The 19,231-nt window shown below is 43.1% G+C and overlaps 1 protein-coding gene across 3 annotated transcripts; it reads right to left on the bottom strand.

The window, feature by feature from the left end:
- Positions 1-892: 892 nt before the first annotated feature.
- Positions 893-18,076, bottom strand: cnstb (consortin, connexin sorting protein b). Of its 3 annotated transcripts, none has more exons than XR_013078518.1 (11): positions 17,802-18,076; positions 14,007-14,577; positions 12,683-12,792; positions 10,302-10,332; positions 9,299-9,385; positions 9,044-9,159; positions 8,063-8,150; positions 7,320-7,594; positions 4,638-4,779; positions 2,995-4,517; positions 893-2,884 (listed from the first exon to the last, which is right to left on the bottom strand). XR_013078518.1 is itself a non-coding variant. In XM_076756519.1 (11 exons), the coding sequence occupies exons 2-11, from the start codon at positions 14,092-14,094 to the stop codon at positions 4,309-4,311; spliced, it is 1,146 nt and encodes a 381-aa protein (XP_076612634.1). In that variant the 5' UTR covers positions 14,095-14,577; positions 17,802-17,949; the 3' UTR covers positions 893-4,308. The 3 variants fall into 3 exon arrangements, 2 of the variants coding, with proteins under 2 accessions (XP_076612634.1, XP_076612633.1); XM_076756519.1 differs by adding an exon at positions 8,239-8,260 and having other exon boundaries at positions 893-4,517; positions 8,063-8,132; positions 9,048-9,159; positions 17,802-17,949; XM_076756518.1 differs by having other exon boundaries at positions 893-4,517.
- Between the last annotated feature and the right edge of the window lie 1,155 nt (positions 18,077-19,231).

The following is a 19,231-nucleotide window of genomic DNA, read 5'->3' as shown; positions in this document are numbered from 1 at the left end:
GCTTCTTCTGCCAGACAGGAGCTTCACTGTGAGGGCGTAACACACGGACGGTTCATGCTATCCCCCCAGATCACTCCTCATCTGAGAGGCACCCTGAGCAGAGTCACAAGTACAGCGGCAAGGACACGTTTCATATCAACGCACAGCCAAACACCCCATATCAAATCAAAGCGGATCAAAGTCATTCAAATACAATCAGATCAGATCAGAAGATATCACTTAAAACAAAGGGATCAAGTCAAAGATCAGATCAAATAAATCACATTACAGTCAGTCAGTCAATCAAGTCAGAATAAAATCTGGATTCAAATGAATTGTTTAAAGGGTGCTTCCCTGGAGGGTCACCTTCTGGAGGTCCAGCAGCTGTCTTACCTGCCCGCTGCATCGCCGCCTGTTTCTTCTCTAATAATGGCCTGCAGGTTCCTCACCTACTTCAGCTAGGGGCTAGGGGTCATCAGAAGAGGCTTGATGGGGGTCTAAACACATTTTGTCATGTTGTCTCTGTCCTGACTCCAGGTTTCCAGTCACAGACACAGCAAAGAGGCTTGGAGTGCAAGCAGGAAAGCATCTGCTCTTTAAGAGAGCAGAAAACTGATCAGTACACTCTGTATTTGTTTACTAGAGGATCTTGACTGAGGCAGAGACACAGATGCATAGCTGTGACATACAGGAGCAGCCAATGAGGTATTCACGTTACTATATCTGTGGTATTCACCTTGCATTATGACTGCAGCAGAGAAAGGGTGAACATAACCAGATAAAGCGGTGGGTGTTTCCGCCCTGTGCATTGACATCTGGTGGTGACATTTAAGTATTACACTGGCAGTGCCAGTTTTATTCTCAGCTCAAAGCAGACCCAAATGCAGACAGAGGACACACAGGACAGAAGAAATTAACAAAAGACAACTTTAATAAACTCACTGAAGGTGGTGCAGAAGCAGGCAGGGAAAGACAACATAAGCAAAGGCAGCTGGAGAGTTCAGGTAAAGCAAGACTATCAAAGAACAATCCAAATGAAAATAGTCAAACAAAACAACAAAGAGAAATCCAGAAGGTAACCAGAGTTCACTGGAAGCAAAGCTTGAACTCGGGGAATAGCACAGAGACACTGGAAAAACACAATAAAACAAGCAAATACACAAGGGATTAATTAACGGATAAAACACAGGTGACCTGGAAAAGTGGTGGAAAAAAGAAAACAGGTAAAATCAACACACGAGGAAAGACTCTTTCAACATAAAAACAGAAAGGACTAACAATTAAAAGCAAATTTTAATGACTTTCCATTAGGACACCTTCCATTTAAAGGTGAGAAACTAAGCAATAGTTCGTTGGGATGGGGGTGGGGAACCTTTTTCCTACTGGAGCCCATTCCACTTTGTATTACATTCTTCGAGGAGCATGCTAAATGATTAAACACATTTATCACAATAACATCTGCAATGGCTGGAACTGCATCTCTCTGGTGAGGCTTCTGATGTCATACGGCAGTGAGGATGATGATGATGATGATGATGATGTTCCAGGTTTGGGTCAGTCAGTCTTGAGCAGAGCTGCTCTCAGTAGCACGTCGCTGCTTTGAAGCTCCATGATTTCGTGTTGTCGTTCGTCAAAGCGCGTTTGTCCTCGCATCTCTTCCAGTTTAGCATGTTTTTGAGCTGCAATGACACTCAAGGTTGGCCTTCATCACTGCGCTACTATTTTATGCTATTTCCTTTTATCACTGAAAAAAGTAATAGCTGTCTGGAGCACTTTTTTCTGTTTCGGAGTTGCTTTATGCTGTTATGAACAGCCTCGCTGGCTGGATCAAACAGTCCCTCGGAGGCTGAGGTTACCTACCCTTGAATTAGAACAAGCCTTGAAAAAGAAAACAAACTGGCAAGCGTTCCTTGGTATATTTTGTATTCCCTTGTGGACACATCTAAACATAGACACTGAAACATATGAAGGCAGATTGCATAATGCAGTATCCACAGTGACAATACAGAAGTAACATTCATCACTTCTCAAACATTGGGAGTTCAGAAGGAGAGAAAAATCTGTTGAAATCAGTGAAAACATCAACACAAGGCAGTTGAAAGAACTTGTGTACTTGTGCCAGACAGGAAGCAGCTTTGCTTTCAGTCAAAATGATACAAAGACAGCACGGCCGCTGCACACCGGGCATTAAAATCCCAGTACAGATAAAAGAAGGCTCAGGATCGTGCCGAATACCAGATGGAACATTTATAGCAAGATGCATTCAAGAAAGACATAAAACCAGTTGTCAGTGATAATGCACTCCATCTACATTTTTTGTTTTTAAACCACCTGTATTTTTGCCCGTTTTTCTGTAGCTGTTTGCTCTCTGCAGCAAGCAGAGCCTAGATATGATCAGAAATCCAGATGGAGATCAGGATTATTTGGTCGTACACTGAAGGGTGAACATGAAAACACTGAGCACATAATGTATAAACAGAGGGTAAGTGCCTGAGTTTGTGCAACAGCTGTTAAATGCATTTCATATAGATAACCAGGATGATGACACTGAAATGTATTGTGTTAGAAGGTGGTCGACTAATGTTTTCATACACTCTTGTGTATGATGGGCAGCCTTTTAAATTTAAGGTATTTTGTCAGGCAGGAAAAGCTAAGATGGAATTTGTAGCAAAATACTTTAAGAGCTTGTATTTGTCTATTTGAAACAGTTAAAATGCATTATTTAATATTTCACCTTATTATCAAATAAGATGCATTTTTATCCCCACGTTTAAACTATAGAAAACAACTGGACAGCAATTAGCCTAATCACAGTCTTTGGCTAAATTTGAATCCTGTGGCATGTCCTGTCAGGTCCAGCAAGTTTGAGGAAAGAATCTACTTTGGTGTTTGGTGCATATTTCCCCTCAAATAAAAGTTTGTAATGAAGTTAAATAAGTTTACTTCCTCCACTGTACTTATTACTGCAGTGGAAAAAGGCATCTGCCAAACAGTCTTATTGTTTTCTGAGAGAACTAATGCATCACTGCGGCCTAACTGTGGCTGTTCACTCCAACAGTGGTGGATTGACTGACCCAGCATGCACCCCTAAACCCACAGCCCCCCACCACCAAGACATCAAGACCTCATGGCCTCTTCGAATTGATGATGCGAGAAGTTAGCAGAGCTCAGTTTTTCAGTGTGCGGGGTTATGGTCAGACCCCCATTGAGGCTACTAATTGCCTAAAATTTGGTAATATCATTACATTATATACAATGCATTTTGTATTCTCAAATTACAAATGATTTGTATTTTAATGAAAGACCAATATTTAGTATTTTATTTTGATACATTTGATGGGGATGTTTGCAGTTTGTGACAAGATACTTTTGATGTATTTTTATGCAAACAACATCCTTCATGCAGACTGCTGTATGATGCTGTGCTTTGTTTTTAATAGACCACACTGTACATTTACCAGTATCACATACAGTACAATGCTTCCGGTCATATTCAGATGGTAAGAGGAATGTTAAGAGTAACCGCTTGTACTGAGGTAAACACAAGGATCTTGTAATAAAGGCTGGAAAGGCTCATCTGTATCCGAAATCAGGGGTTTTCAAAATAACATAAATCTTTGTCGTCGGGCTGTATAAAATTTCTGACATAAGTGTACAGCCCTACAGGATATTCATTCAACAGAGGTGGATCAACAGAGGAAAAGATAATGGTCACATGAATTTAAAGAGGAAACAAATTCTCATTTGAACCATTAATCATCCAAAAAAAAAAAAACACAACACACACATACAATCCTAATGGCTGTGACGACAGCTTCTGTCTGAATAAGTCGAAATAAAACCACCAGAAGGAGAAATGCACACACAGCTACAACCGCTACAAATGTGAGGGAAACACCAGTACGCAGATAAACTACTATTTCTGTTAAAATATAAATATTGTTGAGAGTTGAGCGCCTTATAATGTGGGATCTGTAAGGATCAGCTTAAGACGCAGCATCCATACAAACAGTAGTAAACAAGAGCTGTAAACTCTTGCAACATGCACGCTTGAGGATGATGACAGTTTTTACTGTTTGGTGTTGCTTTGAGCTTCCAGCAGTTCGGCCTGAATCTTGGACTGAAAGCTCAAATTCACAAGTGAGTCGAAGGACTGAAGCTCGAGTCAGTGCGGAAGAAGTCAAAGTCTGGAAGGCAGCATCAGATTAATGCCTGTCACGCTGACTCCAAACTGCAGACTCGAGTCAGGAACTGTGTCTCGTCCTCTGTCTCTGCTGTACTCCGTGTTGTCCGTTACAGTACAAACATCTGGACTGCAGATGACGGAGTCTAAGTCCGGAGGGGCAGCCAGTGTCTGAGCCCTTCAAAGAACCTCCGTACGTTCGTGATGTAGAAGTCGACGTTGTGAGTGAAGTCGGTGCAAATGTTGGAGTAAGTGTCCACCAGGGTGCAGTAGAGGGCAGTCCCGCCTATGCTGATCACAACGGTAACCAGACACAGCAGCAGCAGGATCAGGCAGGAGTCTCCACCCACCTCATCTACAGGGAAGAATTGGGACAAATGTGATACACTTCTTTAAGGAGTCTAAGTATTTTGACAGTTTGTCTCTATGCATGTATTGATAGAAATGTTCGTGTCATAGATGAGGTGAAGCGTACCTTGCTCGATGCCGTCCTCTGGCTCACTGAAGCGAACTTTACGTTTGGAGGTCTGCTTAGTAATGTTGCTGGGGGGAGGCAATCCGTCCAGAGATGCTCTCCTTCTCTTCAGAATGGAGACCAGGCCATCAGGTGAGGAGCTCTGAAAGAGACACAGACACAAGAGAAGTGATCACTAATGTTCTCTTGTTTAAAGGACCAAGTTTTAGGGGTCACTTTGCCCAGAACTGGTACTTAAATCAGCCCAGTGTCTTACAGTAGGTCTGCATGGTCTATGTTAAGTACATTGAGGGAAAATCTGTCCTGATCTGTAAGATGTCATGAATGTTTACAACAGACGTCTTCAAATAAATCTGACTAAAATGGGAGTTTCTTTAAAATCTGTTGAGTTGCCCAGTTGGACCTATTTTCAGGGATATCCAAGTTCTAATAAACCATAATTTTACTGTAAGTCAATGAAGAACAAGCATATACAATAGTAAGTTGTCTTTGTCACATGTCACAACTAATAGCTCAGCTGAACACCTCGTTTTAAATAAGGACAGTAAAAGAAAGAAATACATAATTCATGGCAGAGAGTGAACAGGCTCCATCTGCAGACTAATGTGAAACTACTGAATGTTACGTATTAATCAACAGACAACCAGCAGCATTTAAGAGGAACTGGAGCTGAGCCACAGAAGCTTGGCTGAGACAAGTAAACACAGAGCTGCAGGAGAAAAGGTGCAACAACCCAGACGCACAAGAATGTGTTTCAATTGGAAATCATGATTAGTCAAGCTCAATGTGCAGAGAGACCAAAGTTACAGTTACATTTCTTACATCGTATGCATTGCATTAAGGATGTTTAAACTGCAGTTACACTGTACAGTGAGTAAGAAGAGTAATTCCTATCAGACCTTAAAACACCACCACCCTAATGAAAACCTTTCGACCTGATCATAATGACAAACAAACCACAGAACAGAAGCAACAACACACTGCGTGGTCATATGCTGAGCGCTGAAGCGGAGTCATTTCTCAAGCTGCCGGCCTCATCTGCTGCCATCACTTACAGTCCAGTTATTCACTGAGGTCAGTGGGTCGGCAGCGTGCTGAATATTGCAGTGGTCATCACATTCCATCAAGTTTGTACAGAGGCAATTTAATAAATAGAAAAAATATGAATACGTTTGGAAATTTGTGGATGAAATTCACGTCTGTGAAGATTCTCGTTCATCCAGCTCATGGTACTTCTTAGTGCTTTAAAAGGCAAGCAAGTCCAGTTGCCTTTTAAAGCACTTAGAAACATGAAATTCAGTCTTGTGCCCTTTCAGACACAACACAACAATGGCACCGCTGTGCTCTGACAGCCATTATTTCCAGTGGCTTGTGTTGTGTTTTTTTTTTACTGCATCAAGTCAAGCAGCACATGCAGCCCGGCGCGCCGTCTGCGCCCAAAGTTCAACCTAGATGAACATCCAATCTACTTCACACTTGGCGGGTATATTGCTAAGGACCCAAGGACAGGCAGTATGAATATGCTGGACATGCATCACGTTCAATATTAATAAACTCTGAATAAACAAGCACACCCTGCGCAGTGGCGGCAGCAGGGCTTCAGGGCTCTGTGGAACAAGGCCTTGACCACACGTATGGGGATATTTTGCAGATATTTTGACTAAATATCACTACAGTTCAGCAACTTGTACCAAATTTTGCCAACATTAAAGGTCACCCATTTAAATTGAACAGAGGTTTGTTTATAGTGCTTTTTTCTAGCTAATCTGGCCACCTGGTATTCAGATATTCCAGCACTGGGCATTGCTGCTATTAATTTTCTGAATTTGTTGTTTATAGACAATTGTGTAAAAAGTGACTGAAAAAGAAAAATGAGAAAAATGTCATTTGTTTGGTTAGGAAAAAAAAAACCTCCAAAAACCTCATGAAATGTGACTCAAAGGAGTCCCACCCATACCACACCCAGTTAAACTTCCACTGGGTTACATAACAGCCACAATCCTGACCCCATCAACGAGGCCTTCAGTCTGTGCTGCCTGTTTGGACAAGCTCTGATTTCACATCCACCTCTAGGAAGAACCAGGCCCTTACTGCTCGGTGTTTGAGCCAGGACATGATGTTGGCTCAGGCCCCAACTCAGTAATCTAGCCCCTTTGGCAGCGAAAACATCCCAAGTGTCAGGCCGCACCAGCGAAGATGGGCGGAGGTTTTTCAACATAGAGAAGCTGCCGATGATCTCACCAAGGGACTGCAGAGATCACTCATTTGGGAGTGTCCCGGCAAAGACAAAGAACTGTGGGCCAGAGAGCAGGACTTAGGCAAATAGAGTCTTTCTTAAAGTCTAACAGATAGTACAACCAGCAGAGAGCACAGAGAGGAAGGAAGGAAGGATAGATGCATGCAGGAGATGATACATGAATGGTGAGGAGAAAGGACAGAAGGCAGGAAGGAAAGCAGACAAAGATAAAGAGAGAGATACATGGAAAGAAGAAATATTTATACCCCTCTATTCATCACAATAGCTCACTTTTATGCATTCATCTTATACCTAAATCACGCTGCCTGACAATCTGTTTCACCAAAATGCTTCTTTGTTGTCACATCACCTCCTCTTGTAATAAGTCTGAAGTATGACAGCAGACAAACAAACAGCGGACCAGCAGTCACACAGTGTATTCCTACCCCCTCTGTGTGGGACAGCTTGGCCAGGTCCTTGTCTGAAGCCTGGGGGACTCCTGTCGGCCACTCCACCTTCACCTCCTCCTCCTCTGGGGTCTCCTCACACGGCTCCTCCTCCTCGTCTACTTCCTGTCCTTCCTCATACATCTCTTCCTCTCCTCCTTCCTCCTCCTCACCTCCCTCCGGATGGTCTGTCTGTGCGAAGGGAGGATCTGACTCTGAGCTCTTCATGCTTTGGTCTTGTTCTTCCTCCTGGTGTGTTGTTTCAGGATTATTGACTAGAATGTGAGAGAGACACGGGACTTTGGTTATTGATTCCAAATTATTACTCAGGCCTTACTACGTACTATGTGAACTTATGGTGTATTGATAAAGAGGCCCTGAGTATCTTAATGTGTCAGAGCGGATTAGAAGGTCATGGCACTAAGTCTGCCAGGGTTAATGGAGGTCTTGTGGAAAAACGTGCCTGAGTTTATTATATCTGTGAGTCAATGAAAGAGTGCATTTTCCTGGTATGACAGGCCTGTAACTTTGACAACACTGCCTGTTTAGTGTGTTTGCAATGCGTCTTACAGATGGTTCTGTTGTTAAGAGTGCAATGTAAATAAGGTTAATTGTGTCTATAAGCCCATAAACATCAGTGTACTAAGACGGTGAACATATTGTACCTGTTTAACATCAGTATGTTAGCATTGGCATTATGAGCATATTGGCATTCAGTGGCTGGAGATGGTTACAGTGTTTACCTTTATGATGACAGGACTGCAGTGTCTTGTTCAAGCCCTGAAGGTCTGTCAGTGTTGTATTCAGCGTTTTCTGTTGAATCAAACATAGCTGATGACAATGTATCATGGAGGAGGAATTATTATCATATGAAACGGAGCGTGGATCAGTATAGAAAGGGAAGTTTCACGTGTCTTACCTGTTCCACACTGTTGGATGGTCTAAGTGATGCCAAGAAGAGGAACACAGATAGAGACGAAGGAAAGAGAAGGTGGAGGAAGAGCAGGCAGACAGCAGGAGAAAGAGAACAGAGAGAAGTAAATAGAGGCGGAGAAATGCCAGACATGGTTAATGTGTGAGTGGTTCATATACAAAAACATGCTCTATCTACCTTTTGATTCACTTTCCTTAATCATGTTTGTGTGTGTGCACTCAAGGGAATATCAATCAAACTAGTGTTGATTTCTGTTCTGTTTTTGCAAATTAAGAACATTCTTCAGGCCTTTCCGGCAGTAGTTGGCATCTGCTCTCAAAAATCTAATTTGCCTGCACTGAATAACTCTGGGCTCCAGTAACATACCAAGTCAGTCACAGGACAGGTGGAACACAACAGCGTCTGGCATGCAGACCTGGGGTATTTGTCTGGGTCTGGTGGAAATCACTACCCAGCAGGAAATATTTTCTGCCCTGTCATGAACATTGATTTTCCAAATGAGCCCCATGTGTGTCTGTATCTTCGGCGTATCATCATGCATTATATGACTCCTCGGTGTATCCACATGGGAGATGAAGATAGGGGTCAATTACAGCAGAGCTAAATGGGCACTAAAAGGTTTCTGTCTGACAGTGATGCAGGTAATGGGAGGAACGGGCATGGGAGGAATCTGGCTGAGAAGCTGAGCTGTTCATGGTGGAAGTTTCCGCAGTGTGTACGTGCTGAGGTGAGGGAAACTTTACTAAATGTTTACTGGTGAAGTGTGGGAAGTGTGTTGACGTGTTATGGCATGCCTGAGGTGCGTCCTACAGATCTGGCTCAGGGTCTCGATATGTTTCTGATCGATGCCATCGGCCGCGGCGGGCAAAGTGCTCTCAGCGACTTTCTTCTCTCTCCACTGGCTCTCTGGGAACACATGTGCAGGACGAGTGCACGCAAAATAAATCCACATTCCCACCATTTCTGTCAGTACTGCACAGAATTGCATTTAGGTTTTTGATGACTGAAAATATTGCGTAGAAGGAAGAAACCGGTGCATGCATACCCCAGTTCTCCTGCAGGGCGCCGAGGTTGGACAGCAGACGTTCGTGGTAGAGCTTCTCCAGCTGTAGGAACTGGATGGCCCACTGGTCTGGTAGCATCGCTCATTAAAGACACCAACTGAGACTTTCAATCCAAACATGTCTGCTTAACTACAATGAACCACAGCAGGTATTTTTAGAGTTTTTACAACAGCTGGGTCAGTTTTATGACACTGCAGTCAATACAGTCCCTAGCCTCATGTGTAATTGTTATTCATTCTGTTACTGTCATTGGTTTTTCATGCTCCATGTCCAGCTTTGTCCCACTCTCTCATCAGCATCTTAATCAAAGGTCACCCCCAGGCTGAACCAGGTCTTGCATCAAAACACTTGCCCCTGACTTCAGACCTCTTTGCCCATCACTCCATCACTACTCTTCACTCAGGTTATCTGTCTCCTTTCATAGGCTTTCAACGCCACACACTTCTGGTTTCACCACCACTTTTGCGAAATGTTATCCAGATCCAGAACACACCCTGAACAGTACTCTGGACATTCATTCTGCATTGGAGCCCCAGAACCTCAGAACCACCCATGTACAGCTTTCCTCTTGAAGATTCTTTTGGGGTACAAACCTGGAAATCTGATGACATTCCCCCTCCAGTCTTCCCTGTCTTCCCATCATCGCGGCTCTCCTCCATCCATAATATGTATTAAACTATTCTAAATCTGTATCTTATTGGTGTGGTCATTGTTAGTGAATAATACTTCTGTCCCTACACGGCACAGGTCTCTAATAGGAGAATATGTAAAGCCCTGAATCTGTCTTGCTTGATGACCAAAGGTGAACCCCATTTTCAACCAAATGAGACAGAAAAACTGACTCCATCGTGAGTTATTGTGAGTTGATATAGCATCTCATTTTCCTGTCTCACTCAGTCATGACTGAAAAATACTAGTGACTGACAAATTTCACAATTCATAAAGACTGAAAAAATCTGATCACTGTACACTTTAAAAGGATACAGTCCTCTTTGAGCGAGTAAGCCTCTGCAATCTGAAAAAAAAAGATAACTGAGTGACAGCGCGCACACAAAAGTTCATTTGTACTTGTGCAACATACAGAACTGTACATTATATGTGTAACTCTGACTTAAAATCACCCTGAAACAAGTCATGCGACGGCATTTCCATGTGAAACTTTCACCCATGCAGCATCAGCGAAACAAGGCGACCTTAAGGTGCGCTGCTGTGCGCTGAATGTGATTTGTCAAACACTAATTAGGCAGCTCAACCACATGTCGATGTTTTTGTTTTAAATTAAAGAAATTCCTTCTAAGATGAAGATCATGTGACACGTCATACCAAGAAGCCGAGCCATGCAGACACCCGGTCAGATATGAAGTCACATGCAAGCACTCATGGTGCGGATTAAAGTGTCTCTGTGGGCTTTTTTCCCATCAGTGTTTCACCTTCTTCTCCCCAACCAGGCGGCTGTATGACTTAGTAAATACAGATGGTGAAGTTTCACCTCCTCACATATTCTTCTGTATTTCCATTATACCAGGTGGTTTTAGGGCTGCAGCTAGTGACTGTTTTTATCATCAATTAATATGTTTTCTAGATTTTCTAGCCAAAACAATTAGGGCTCTAACATAAACACAAACTGTGAAAAATGCCCTTTGTGATTTCCCACAGAGGAATGTGACTTATCTGGATTACTTGTTTGATTGGTACAAAGTCCCAAGACATTAAAAACCGTACACATCAAGAGCCAGCAAATGTTTTGGCTGAAAAAATAACTGAAACAATTGTTGATTTTCTGTCATTTGACTAATCAGCTGATCAGCTCTCATTAGTTTCTCTAACCTCTGACCCTAACTTTGTGCTGTACACCTGTATCTTGTCAGTGGCCTGTATTGTTTGTCAGTGTCTGCTTGACAGGAGACAAATAAACAGATGCACAGACTGAAAACAATGGACTACACATTTCACTTAGTTCACATAGTGGCCATGGAGAGATGAGGTGATGAGGGCCCTTGACTTGACCACAGACATGTAAAGGGCCCCCTGTTGCACTTCTTTTTTAACATTTGTCATATTAATTATAAGTCTAAATTATTGTACTCTTGCACACTATACACAATATTACCATCAAAGGAACCTGCATCAAAGGAAGCCTTTAATTATTATTTAATTATTCTGCTGTCAGACATATTGAAATGGCTTTATTAATTGAAATGTAGACTTCCTGTAGCCTCAGTATAATGAAAATTAATATTGGATGAGATGGATCAGATTGGATCAGTGCATCATTTAATCAGAAAATATCCAATATTACAAGATTGTGGTCGAGAGAAAGGAAAACATTAACAGGACACCCCTGCTTTTTACTGAGCCCTCCGACTTTCCAAAGGGAAATCTAAGTAGCTGTCACTTCAAACTGAAGCTCTGGCTTAGGGGCCCCCTGACCCCCCGCATTGGTGCCCTGCTGGCCGGTTCAGTAATCCACCCATGTTATCAGAAACCTGCTTCTTACACAGATATCATTTCCCTGGTAATTCAGTGACCCTCTAGCATTCCCTTACTTAATTGATGATGTTTGCACCTGTAGCTCTATCCTGCATTAATCATAAACCTCCCATCAGAGGCACACAAGCAAACTAACACGAGAGGCTAGAAACGAGTATTTTTAACACTCTTCTGCTGCTTTGATTAGTTCTTTTGTCTTCAGGATCCTGCCTTGTTCTCTGGGGTATGTTTAGGATTTAACAAATGAATTCAGGCCATGAAATATTTGGTACACCAGAATAGCAGAGGCTAGCAGATATGACCAAATATGGACTGTCATGTCTAACTGAGGATGAAAGACACCGACCATGTTTCTGCTCAAAGTGGGCCCACATGCTGAACATTATAGCATCACTCACCCCAAATTCCTTGCAAGTGGAGTGTATTTGTTAAAAAAAAGATAAATCTGACAAAAGCAGTTATATGATTTGTTACTGTAAGAGTGATCAAACGAAAATTTGCCTGTCCTCGCCTTTCTTAGTATTTGTGGCAAAACTATTTCGCCTTTGTTCCGTGATTACTGCAGCTGGCAGAGCAGCAAAGTAAACTATAAGCTTCTCAAACTGCTGGAGTTGCTGATTCAAATTAATCTTGTTAAGAAATTGTGGTCCGCAATGTTTTGCACCCACAACATGAAAACATTTCCGTTATCCTTTTTTGTTTAAACGCAGAGACTGAGCCAAGCTATACATATCACACCTCTGTGGAGATGCAAACACACCCACACATCAAGTCACTCTGTCTGACTAAACATATTCCCTCTGGATTTGGGAGAAAAAAATCTTCCCGCTTTCTCGAAAACATTCACGCACACACACACACACACACACACATACCTGGTGCAGGGAGTGTGGCAGCAGTGTGTAGTCACTGTTTTCTCTGAGGGACTGCAGGGAGGCCAACAGCTCTGGGCTAGGGCCCGCCAGGCCATCTCCGGAGACACTTCCTAGAAACACACAACACAAACAAACACTAGAATGAAATAGACCTAATATTTGAGATGTTTCAGCATCATTATGGTAATGTTGCTGTTTTATGAAAACCAGCTACATCTCTCTGCCTTAGCTTTGAAGAGGTAGTTTGGCTTTTAGGGAAATGAGTATTTTCACTTCCTAGTAATAGTAATATTAATAATAAACTTTATTTATACTACATTTTTTTAAACAAAAAGTGCTTTCCATGGCTGAGCCAGGATTAAAACATTTCAGGAGGCAATGAGGGACAGAAAATCAGACAAACACAACACCCAACAATAATATAAGATGATAATAATACTGATTCTGCAGCCTCAGATCTTCAGGGAGGGAGTTCCAGAGCTGAGGGGCTCTGACTGCCAAAGCCTGATCACCTGTAGTCCTGAGCCGGGACTTAGGAACAGCCAGCAGATCTGAAGATCTGGCTCATAGGGGGAGCAGCAGTTCAGCAATATAACTGGGAGCTAAACCATGAACTGCTTTAAAGTTTATCAGCGAAATCTTAAAATCAGTTACTGGTAACCAGTGAACAGGGCTGATATAAAGACACTGACAACCAGTGGCCTTACGTGTGTGTGTGTGTGTGTGTGTGTGTGTGTGTGTTTGTCATGGCAGCCCCAGAAGACGTGGCAGATGCTAAAGCTAGCTGACAAACAGGCTATTACCTCAGCAGGTTGCCATCAGTGACGGCCTGTCAGCCCCTCGCCTGCAGCCACGACTGTGACAATTAGTCACTATTAGCTGTAACTGTATGGTGCAACCCTTACGTAACGCGGCTCCAGCTGTATAGTACATTGCAGATATCCAAGAGTATTGGCCGTGGCTTCCTTACAGCTTAGTATCATCCTGATCATCTTAATCTCTGTTTTTTCCGGTGCACTACAGCAGTTTGTGGGAAAGCTTGTGCTGAAAAGCTTTCAATCGGCAGTCTTCTGCAGAATAATGTGTGTTGCAGTGTCTCTCTGCTGTGCTATGGAATACATAAACAGGGTCATTTAAACATGATAAACTATCTTTCAGAGGTATTTTAATGAATAAGATGTAGCGAGTAGTGTATGTTATTGTGTCATTACAATCCACATTAGCTGATGCTGCAGAAAAAGCAGCACTCCCTGAGGCACACAAACATAAAAAGCACAAAGCATGCATATATTAGATCAAAGTAAGATGGAGAAAAGCATGGAACCTGTGGCACTGTCGATGCACACCCCTTCCTCTTTATGCGTCGTCCTAGTGTCGGGACCTTTCAGCAGGGTGGTGTTCTTGTTCCCCATCACTTTCGTCACCGCAGCAATCTACTCCTCCAAGTCGATGTTCCCCAAAAAGCTCCTCTGGGACCCTCCAGTGGGCCGTGGCCAGGTCTCTTTTATTCCAGCCCTCAATGGAAAAGCATTAGTTCTTCCTGACTTTTATCAGAGCACTTCCTTTGACTGAGATAAGCAAATTACTGGGGGAAGTTTGCGTTGCACTAAGCTCCCAGAAAGGATTCAAGGGTGTCTCAAGGAATGGAGAATGAGGTCTGCAGATCTGGTTTGTGATCACTCTTGATGGAGCACGTGATTTAATCCTCAGCTGCCTCTCCTGGGTGGTCAGGGAGATTTGAAATGTCCACCATAGTCTACGAAGGCTGGGCTGTAGGCGATGATGTTCTCATTTACAGGCCTTTCCGCAGTCCTTTATGTGGTTTATTGAGATTTTTCTTCTTTCTATCTTACACTCAGAATTCAGTGCAGCCTCCTTTGCTTGTCCCCAGGACACTGTCAAAAAAAAGGAAGATTTTAAAAGCAGCACGTAACATGTCTCATGCATGCGATTTGTTCTGGGAAGGAGAGGACACATAAACCGTGAAAGAAAAGAGAGTTGAATGCATTGCTGGTGAAATGGCAGTTATGTCACCGACTGAAAGTGTCGTCTTTGTGTCTAAAGCACGACTGCCCACTGAGGCATGGCAGAGTGCTCCATTCTGAATCACATCATAGTAGTCTGTGGAGTAGAATAATGAGCAATGAGCGTGTTACAGTGCAGACAGACAGCACACTGTTACAATAAGCCATTCTTGCGCTTGTTCTACCATGCAGGGAGGTTTACAAGTGAGGGTCAACATTCCTGCCTATCTCTTACAAAATATTGTAGTGTTACATGGGCTGTGAAGAAATAGAAATGTGCTTTGCGACAGAGTCTACAGCTATGCTAACAGCTCCGTGAGGCTGTGCAAACAGTGATTAAAGCTAAAGGCAAATGTCAGCATGCTAACATGAACACAACGGTAATTTTAACATGCTGGCGTTCCATCACCTTCAGTGTATACTTTTTGTTTAGTGTGTCAACATGCTAATCTTTGCTAATTACCAGGAAACAAAGTGCAGCTGAGGATGATGGGAACGTCTTTAGTTTTGTAGACCTTATATTGACTGAACGGTTAACCATTAAATTACATTTGACAGATTAACAGTTCATTCCTTCCAGCCCTACAGGGTACAGAAAGTTACTGTGAACTAACCTAACCTGTGTCACACTGGGCTAATAGTCTGATGTATGTGTACCACTGGACTCTCCATCTACAACGTGCAAGACACCTCAACATATATCATTATTGCATGATGCAGGGTAGTGTATGATGGTGAAAGTCTACATTTGCCTTTAGCTGATGGTTTTATCCAGATGAACAATGCCTGACAGGGTAAATATTTATTTTCTTGGCTAAGATCATATCACAGCAAGTTCACAAGGGTGTACCTGTAGCTGTTGATCATCATGGAGAGAAACCAAACACAGCATTGTCAAGGCGTTTCCCTTGCGCCATGGCTTCAGAGACAGATCACTGTTTTCACGCTGAACACCTGCATCCATCTGTCTAAGCCTCCCCAGTGAGAGCCGCATCACAAATGTACGCAGCACTGATGCAATTTTATACACGAGCTCCACTATAAGCCTGCAAGAGCCATGGCTCCCTCTCCGTTGGTAGAAGCAGAATAGGCATTGGCTGACATGCTGTAGATAAACGTATTTCCACCTCACGAAACCTACATTTTCAGCCTGAGCGGTCCGCGGGCATGAAAGCCGTGCGATACCACGTGTTCTCACAGCATGTTAGCAGTCACATGAACGCTGTGAATTCTGCAACATGGAATGTGACACGAAGAACAAACGCTGGGAGCAGAGGCTGACTCGCAGGATGTGTAGCGTGAAATTAAGAACGATGCAGGGAAGGCTAAAGGTGAATATGTGCGTACGTTTTATTCAAACGCATAATGACAGCTCTCGGTTTGTGAGGTTTTTCCTGTGAATTGCTCCAAACGCTCCTCCAGCATGGTTAGTTATTGATGCTAACTCGACTCATCCGGTAACAATAAAGGCCTTTTTGCACTCTTCTTTCCTCTGTGTCAATTTACACAACAAATGTGACTGTGGCTTCCTGACTAAAAATTTGGGTTCAATGGAGAGGCTGTTTTGGCCTGCAGGCACTTTCTGTTAGCGCACCACAGGCGTCACATCACACCTTTCCCTCGTCTTTGATGGACTGTCCTGGCAAGGGTAGGAATAAACATAGCGAGGGACTCTTTTCAACTAAGTTTTTATCTCCTTAAAAGTTCATTTCGCAATTTTGTCCATAGCTCATTTCCTGATTCTCGTCACGGTGGATTCTTTTTTCTGATTCTCGAGTAGCCAGTGGTCTCAGTTCCTTTATGGAAGGCAATTAGAGAGACATGCTGTGATGGGCTAGCTGGGCATTTTAGGACATATGCTCATTTGTTTTCTTGCTAAGAGTTAGGTGAGAAGAGACTCACTGATATGTCTGAGCCAGGAAACGGTTAGCTTAGCTTAGCATAAAGACTGGAAACACAGGGAAACAGCTAGCCTGAGCCTCGTATTTACCGTACAGACGTGAGACTTGTATGACAGCATATTAGGGCCACTGTGGGTAAAAAAGGAAGCACACGGCTCCCTTTGCGTGGTTGGATGAACCTCATCACACCACGGATGCTGCTGCTCGCTGTGTTTCATGCCCAGAATCACCATATTATCATGAGCATCCGGACCTTGAGGAATTTGCCGGTAGATGGACCCAGTGATATCCTTGCATCTGTCCATTGTTTTGTAGTTCCTGTACAAGCTGATGAGGCAGAACACAGGGTGTCTGTGATGTATCAGGTTGATGCAGCCTTGCAAAGCGAATTGATGTGGTTCCTTTAAAAAAAACATTTTTACAACATTTTCTGTACATTTGTGATTTACAGGAGAATATCCAAGGTTTTTTGTTTTGTCCTGATTTTGTTTTGTTTTGTTTTATTTGTAAAGTTACGACTGTAATCAGAGTTTTTTTCTCAGAATACTAACCCCCTCCTCTGGCTCTGTATTACTTATTTTATTTTATTTTATTTTTATTTTTGATCTGTCGACTCTCCCTTTTAAACCTGCTCATCCATCATGTTTTCTTTCTTTATTAAACACTGAACTCCAGTCGCTGTCACACACACTGAGCTCACTGTCCACTGGCTTCCATTCATTTCCCAAAAAAATGTCGCACGAGTGGGTGGCGCGTGTGTGCGTGAGTGTGCACGTGTGCGCGCTAAGCAACGTGAACATGTGCATCGGGGGCGCGTGCCGCTGACGGGTACGCACCACGAAACCTCGCGCTAAATTAAACCTAATATTTTCTGCCTAAATCCATTTTCCTGTCCTTTTTTAAAAAATCATTGATATTGATTAATGGTCTAAAACAAACAAACAAACAGCACAGCAGCCGTGGCGCGTCTGAAGCAGGCTGTCGAGTTAATTGCGTATTTCTCTGCTTTTACCACAATAATATTCCTGTAACGTTCGTACATCTTATTTTCCTGCGACATCCACATGAAATCTAGTTCCTTCTGGAGAGGCAGACAAATACCCAAACCTCTGTGAACCACACTGCATCTAAGTTAATGTCACACAGCCACCCGGAGCACGCAGCCCGGGGCTCGGGCTGGAAGGATGCACTCACCGCTGGATGGTGTCTCTCAGCCGCTCGTCTGGACCCGATCGCCCTGAAACGCGGTGCTTGTCCTCCTCCGCCCGCAGCTGGATCCACGCAGCCCTCACTCTCATCCGTCCGCCTCTCACTCTCAGCTCATGCTCCTTGTTTACGGTTCGATCCGGGGATTTTTCTGCTTCCCCTCATTGCAAAACATGGCCCATGCTCCTTCATGTCTTATTTAGTTATTTATTTATTCGCCTCAGCATGTGACGGAGGCTGCCATCTTGTGGCAGATGTGTCACACTGGCTCCTGGCTGTGTGTCAGCGGTTATGTAACAGCAGATGAAGCGGTCATATGATGGGGTGTTAAGCTGATAAACCTTACACCGGATTACAAGGGAAATAGTGAAAATGTGCGTTGCATTGTTGGTATTGCATAAGCAGAGAAGAGAACGGCTGTAAATTGATTACATTTGGCAGATTGGTGAGGTAGGAGTCGGATAGTCATGATAATTGTGGTGTGTGTTCTTTGCCTTGACTGAATCCTACTGCACTCACTCATCAAGTCTGCCCTGAGTAAGAACCTGCATCAGACATCAGAAGAAACAATGGCCTAAATCCTTCATCTCTGCTCATTTTATGTTCAGAAAATATCTGCAGATCAGTGCAACACTCAGTGCAGAGATCGGATGTTAGAGGAACAGGGTGCTTTGAGACTTGAATTATTGAAGAAGAGACAAACATATCTTGATGAGTTTTAGCACAGGTCAGGTAAATCCCTGAAAACATGATGATGTGTTGAAAATGTGTCAAATACACTAAATTCCTAGGTCAGATGTTTAAATTGAGGATGCAAGAACAATTCTATCCCTCCACATTGTGCATTTTTGATGCAAAGAAATTGGAAGTAATTAGAAGAATTTACTAAATTAATACACGATTCATCAGCTTTATAAATCACTTAAACCACAGCTGTGATTACAGTAGAAAATGGGATGCAGTTTGACACTGTGGCACATGTAAAATGAATTTATTTTAACAGGCTTATATTGAAAGCGCCCACAAGGCTTTTGGTTTCCTTTAGAGTCAGATTGAAACCTTGTGAGGCAGAAATGGCGCAGCCCTTGTTTTCCTACACATTTCTCTTAAGATGGACAAATGAACACCACAATCATTTGCTTGTGTGCACCCAGATTGGAGCTATCACTGCATCTCCATCCAAAAATAGGTGTCCAGTGTGTGTCTGTGTGTGGCATTCGTCCCTCTTCCCTCTTTTTCTAAGTCTAAACACAGCGAGCATGAATGGAAGACTCTGGACTGCGGGATCTGAAATGTGGCTAAACAATGAGGAAGTGGAGCAGAAAGAGAGGAAAGGCAAAGTCAGGGAAGGAAGCGTGTGTGTGTGTACATGTGTGCTTGTGTGCTTGTGTGTGTGTGTGTGTGTGTGTTGTGGCGTT

Source organism: Chaetodon auriga, chromosome 18 (genome assembly GCF_051107435.1).
Source record: "Chaetodon auriga isolate fChaAug3 chromosome 18, fChaAug3.hap1, whole genome shotgun sequence".
Lineage (NCBI taxonomy): Eukaryota > Metazoa > Chordata > Actinopteri > Chaetodontiformes > Chaetodontidae > Chaetodon > Chaetodon auriga.
The sequence above is the reverse complement of the archived record's forward strand: the minus strand, read 5'-3'. Positions and strand labels throughout refer to the sequence as shown.

What these genes read in the sequence shown, in the direction of transcription:
- cnstb (XM_076756518.1), bottom strand. Translation starts at nt 14,094, where the DNA reads ATGGGGAACAAGAACACCACCCTGCTGAAAGGTCCCGACACTAGGACG. An exon ending in GTGCATCGACAGTGCCACAG is followed by an intron (nt 12,793 to 14,006) that starts GTTCCATGCTTT and finishes GTGTGTTTCTAG; the next exon opens with GAAGTGTCTCCGGAGATGGC. An exon ending in GTAGGACGCACCTCAGGCAT is followed by an intron (nt 8,151 to 9,043) that starts GCCATAACACGT and finishes CATTGTCATCAG; the next exon opens with CTATGTTTGATTCAACAGAA.